We start from the raw sequence: 4,618 nt of genomic DNA, 5'->3' as shown, positions 1-4,618 counted from the left end.
GTGACTTGGAATGTAACTTGCACATACTCGCAGTTCTTAGCTCAGAAAACACCTACTTGCTGTGTATCACTTTCATCGTTTTATAACAGCACGATAGTTTCCTGTCCGACATGCTCTTGTGGATGCCGAAACACTTCTCAGCCAGGGAATTGTGTAGAGTAAGTTCTTCTTCTCATGGCTTTCATTACCTCAAAATATGTTTAACTTGTTTGGTTAACTTTGGTCTCTTGTCTGTCCATTCACAGCCCAAAAGGTCCTCGGATAGCATCAGTCGTTCCAAATCCTGGGAAGAACGCATATATACCGCCCCTAGTGCAATGTACACACCATATGTGTCCAGTTAGAATCCACTGGCATGTGAAGGTTAACTACAAGCTGTACTGGAGAGTTAAAGTCACCATCACAAATTTCAACTACAACATGAACTATACGCAGTGGAATCTCGTCGTGCAGCATCCTAATTTCGACAATCTCACTCAGACTTTTAGCTTCAACTATAAACCCTTGACTCCTTATGCTTCCATAAGTAAGTAGCATCAATCATCAATCTCTTGTTTCCATACAAAGGAACAAATCTTGATGTGTTTTTGTTTTTCATTGATAATAGATGATACTGGGATTCTCTGGGGAATAAAGTTCTACAATGATCTTTTGATGCAAGCTGGTCCATTTGGTAATGTACAATCTGAGCTACTTTTCCAAAAAGATGCATCAGCTTTCACATTTGAGAAAGGTTGGGCATTTCCAAGAAGAATCTATTTCAATGGAGATAACTGTGTCATGCCTCCTCCAGATTCTTACCCTTGGCTGCCCAATATCGGTTCACACAAATCAATTGGTTCTCGGTTTGCAGCAATGGCCTTGTTGTTACTGACTGTGCTCCTACATGGGAACTTGTAAGAAACAAGAATCATCAAGTGTAGAGCGTAGCTTTCTTATCAAGAGAGAATTGTTAGCTTAGTGTTTCCTATCGACTGTTGTCAGTACTCTGTACAACGGTTTAACCTTTGTATGATCTTTGTATATGATTGTTCGTCTCCAGTCAACTGTTATTAATACCATTCGCGAGTCCTCCACCTAGTGGTGGCAAATGGTGTATGCACTGTGTAATGTGGCAACGAAATAAGAACATTATTAAGCAAAAAATATTGTATAGCAAATGTCTCCGCATTGTTTTAAGGACAAAAAAGATTCAAAGACCACAAAACTCTGCAAGCAAATACACGGAGAGAGAGTAAGCTTTAAGAAAACAAAAGATTCGTTCTAGAATTGAGCTTTTTCTGGGGATGCAAACGGTTTCTCTTGATAGCTTTTTCAACGAACAGTCAACCCTTGAATTGCTACAGCAGATGATGATGATGCCTGAGAACCTTCCTCGGTTACCTTGTTCGATTCGATTGTAGTTATGATGTTTGAAATGTTGTCCTACAAAAACCCCACAGAAGAATCAGATTCATGAGATGATTTTTGTAGTCAAATGAAGCAAAAATATGTGTCTTTACCCTCCAAGTCGCAAGCTTTGTTCGAAGAGATTGCCATTGCTTTGTCCCAAATTCACGTTCGGAACAGCGGCTGAAAGATATGAATCAAACCATCAAGTTAAAGATGTCCAAGTAGACATGTATGTTAGTACAGAGTTCGTATAGATGTGTGACTTGCCTGACAATTACAACTTGGTTCATCTGATCCATCTTACAATCAATCAATTTCGCAGTTATTGCCCTCACAATCCATAACTCGACCTCCTCTTCGTTTACCTGTAAACACAGAGAACAGTAAGCAACCAAAAGAGTCACAATATTTCAAGTCTTGTGCCAGCAGAGGAGTTTTTTTTACCTCTAGCGTGTCTTTAATTGAAGCGTAAGGTATTTTGCCAGATTCATCAGAAGCCAAGTCGACTAGTGACAACAATCTCATCTTCGTAAGACAATCTTCATCGACAAGTCCTATAAACACCAAAGGATGCATCAGGAGATCATGCTCAAGAAAAGCAGGAAATGAAATAACGTTTTAAATACCATAGCTTTGCAGAAAATCGGAATTCGCAATTTGGAATTCTGTGTAGGCATTTAGTCTCTGAGTAAGAAAGATCTTCAGAAGCTGGTAAACCGCTGCATATTTAGCATCCTTTTCCAACTGCGCTACGGCTGGCAAGTCCAATAAATCACACTGCAGTTTATAAAATCATCAATGAGATTTCAGTAAAACATATAAAAGCAGTGTCAGAACAAGAAAGATGAATCTCACACATCCAACACACATTAATACTTTTATGAATTATGATACCTGGAAAATACTGGAAGCTTTGACAAATTCGATAACTGCACGCACAGCCTCCTCCTTAGCTTCATCTAGGCCCTGACCATCCTCATTGGAGAAAGTCGCTAGATACTTAGTCAAGAACGTAAGTGATTCTTTCACCAAGCTGGAGTATTAACAGAAAAAAAACCATGAGGCTATAGCTATACCTTAACGGAAAACACAAGAAAACCAGAGAGAGAATGACTGATGATTAGGGTTATAAAATACAAATTATGTTGCAGTACCTTTTGTTTTCTCTCAGCACATTAGCAATGGCAAGAAAGAGTTCCCTCTGATCTTTAATGTCGATATTCCACTCTTTCAAGAAGTTATCAATCTTCTTAAAAGAAGAAACTATGTACTCAGTAACCTTGCCATCAACAGCCAGTGTGAGAGCTTTCATGTAGACTTGAAAACGAGCATACGGATGGTCCAGAAGGTTGTAGAGATTGAAGAGGCTACACAAAGACAGGAAAAGAAAATGAGAAGTATGTGATACATAAACAAAGCGTTATAATATAAGCTGCAAAGAACCATACATCTTCAAACGCAGTGAAGCTTTGTCACTCGGTTGTTGAGCAACCTTGGAAGATATAACTTTCACCATTTCGAGGAGTTCCTCAGGGCTTTTCACATTCTTAACAAGACTGCAAATTATGGTGTAGGTACACTCAAGATCTGAATCAAGAGAGGCAAACAAATGATAAATGAATAAGGAACATACAAAAAGGAGGACACTGTGTTTTAGTAAAAAGAAAAGAGGAACACAAACCTTTCTCAGATATCTTGGAAGATACCAATTCAGCAGAAGTTACCATTAACGTAGCCAATTCAAGCGACTTCCCTGCTCCTATCGACTCCTCAGCCTCCTTACATAGCCTGGTAATTTCTGGCTCTGCAGCCTAAAATGAAGAAGACAAGTTCCAAAAAATATCAAACCAGAACTAGTGAACTAGCGTAATCAGACTCATCTTAGAATACGCAACACAATCATGAGCAATGTACTAGTCCAAAAACATCTAACTACTGTAACAACAACAAATAAGAGGAGTATCGAATTGAGTCTATCGAACACAAACGCATACATACACCAATCAAATGCATCTAACGAAACAACATACACGAAATCAAATTTCTCTATTTCCCATCTCCCCAGAGAAAATTTCTCAAACAAAGGTGTGGTACAAGTGGTACCTCGGGACCAGCATCGGCCCAAGCGAGCTGGGAAGTGAATCGGACAACAGCGAGAAAGGGATCTTCTTCGGAAGTGGGAACAATCGTCGTCATAGCTTAGCTCCGGATTCGAATCTTCTCGGCGGCGCTGAAGAACAAAATCCTCAGAAATCAGAACTTGTTTCAGCAAGCCGAGCAGCAGAGAGAAGAAAACGAAAACCCTAATCTATATTTTTTTTTATCTTCTTCGGTTTAGCTAACCGGAACCGAATCCGATTCACAATATTTAACGGTTTAGGCATCGGACGGCTAATAAATTATAATAAAATCCAACGGTCAGGATTGAACTCTAGTTCACAACCCTTATAAAATTCAATCTCTTCATCAGCTAGCATTTGAGAAGATTAGGGTTTAAACGCCGCCGTGTTCCGCCGGATCGCCACCGTTGCAGTCAAGATGGTACCTTTTCTCTCTCTCTATGTATCTATCCTTCTTTCTCTCTCTCTCTTTACATTTTCTTTGCCTGATCGATTTCACGATTCCTGATATTAGCCGTCGCACAAGTCGTTCATGATCAAGAAGAAGCTGGGGAAGAAGATGAGACAGAACAGGCCAATCCCTAATTGGATCCGTCTCCGTACCGACAACAGGATCAGGTTTATAGATTTTCTAGGTCTTTTTTTCTTGTGATCATTGATAAAGTTACAGACTTTTTGATACTGAGTGAGTTTCATTGTTTCAACTTCACACAGGTACAACGCTAAGCGTAGGCACTGGCGCCGTACCAAGCTTGGGTTCTAGAGCACTCTCGAGTCCACAGCCATGACACAGATTCGTCCGAGTTTCCTAATTACTTCTCTTGGGTCTTTGACCCCTATAAAGTTTTAGTTTTTGTTAAGGATTTCTGTTGGCTTTGCTATGTTAAGACTTGCATAATGCTTGAATATGAATTATGATAGTTGAATCCTTTCTCCTTCAATATGAATATGAATCTTGTTTAAGGATTCTGTTTCTCTACTCTTATGCTAGTAATCATCATGTTCAATCTGTGTTTGTTTCATTGTTTGTCCTACAATTTGATTACAGCTTTGAACATGGCTAATTCAATGCTGTTACTTGTGGGCATTGTTTGTTTCATTTTGAT

At 39.4% G+C, this 4,618-nt stretch overlaps 3 protein-coding genes across 6 annotated transcripts in view; 2 read left to right on the top strand and 1 right to left on the bottom strand.

Annotated features, from left to right (window-relative positions):
- LOC104767290 (COBRA-like protein 1) lies at positions 8-1,098 on the top strand. Its single transcript, XM_010491334.2, has 3 exons — positions 8-158; positions 246-526; positions 608-1,098. The coding sequence occupies exons 2-3, from the start codon at positions 331-333 to the stop codon at positions 898-900; spliced, it is 489 nt and encodes a 162-aa protein (XP_010489636.2). The 5' UTR covers positions 8-158; positions 246-330; the 3' UTR covers positions 901-1,098.
- The window catches only part of LOC104763777 (eukaryotic translation initiation factor 3 subunit M), a 5,924-nt gene continuing 2,418 nt past the window's right edge, over positions 1,113-4,618 (bottom strand). The window contains exons 1-10 of one of the 4 annotated variants that reach the window (XM_010487156.2): positions 3,496-3,682; positions 3,074-3,203; positions 2,841-2,979; positions 2,547-2,759; positions 2,287-2,425; positions 2,019-2,169; positions 1,837-1,946; positions 1,660-1,757; positions 1,503-1,572; positions 1,113-1,425 (exon numbers count right to left, since the gene is read on the bottom strand). In XM_010487156.2, coding sequence (XP_010485458.1) covers positions 1,315-1,425; positions 1,503-1,572; positions 1,660-1,757; positions 1,837-1,946; positions 2,019-2,169; positions 2,287-2,425; positions 2,547-2,759; positions 2,841-2,979; positions 3,074-3,203; positions 3,496-3,588 — 1,254 coding nt within the window. In that variant the 5' untranslated portion in view covers positions 3,589-3,682 and the 3' untranslated portion in view covers positions 1,113-1,314. Of the gene's footprint in view, positions 1,426-1,502; positions 1,573-1,659; positions 1,758-1,836; positions 1,947-2,018; positions 2,170-2,286; positions 2,426-2,546; positions 2,760-2,840; positions 2,980-3,073; positions 3,204-3,495; positions 3,683-4,618 lie in introns of those variants that run through there. The other 3 variants (XM_010487159.2, XM_010487158.2, XM_010487157.2) reach the window with 3 other exon arrangements.
- Positions 3,830-4,491, top strand: LOC104763779 (60S ribosomal protein L39-2). Its single transcript, XM_010487160.2, has 3 exons — positions 3,830-3,933; positions 4,027-4,130; positions 4,227-4,491. The coding sequence occupies exons 1-3, from the start codon at positions 3,931-3,933 to the stop codon at positions 4,273-4,275; spliced, it is 156 nt and encodes a 51-aa protein (XP_010485462.1). The 5' UTR covers positions 3,830-3,930; the 3' UTR covers positions 4,276-4,491.

Source organism: Camelina sativa, chromosome 19, assembly GCF_000633955.1.
Source record: "Camelina sativa cultivar DH55 chromosome 19, Cs, whole genome shotgun sequence".
NCBI lineage: Eukaryota > Viridiplantae > Streptophyta > Magnoliopsida > Brassicales > Brassicaceae > Camelina > Camelina sativa.
Note: the sequence above shows the minus strand (reverse complement) of the source record. Positions and strands in the feature narration are given on the sequence as shown.

What these genes read in the sequence shown, in the direction of transcription:
- LOC104763779 (XM_010487160.2), top strand. An exon ending in CGTACCGACAACAGGATCAG is followed by an intron (nt 4,131 to 4,226) that starts GTTTATAGATTT and finishes AACTTCACACAG; the next exon opens with GTACAACGCTAAGCGTAGGC.
- LOC104767290 (XM_010491334.2), top strand. Translation starts at nt 331, where the DNA reads ATGTGTCCAGTTAGAATCCACTGGCATGTGAAGGTTAACTACAAGCTG. An exon ending in GACTCCTTATGCTTCCATAA is followed by an intron (nt 527 to 607) that starts GTAAGTAGCATC and finishes CATTGATAATAG; the next exon opens with ATGATACTGGGATTCTCTGG.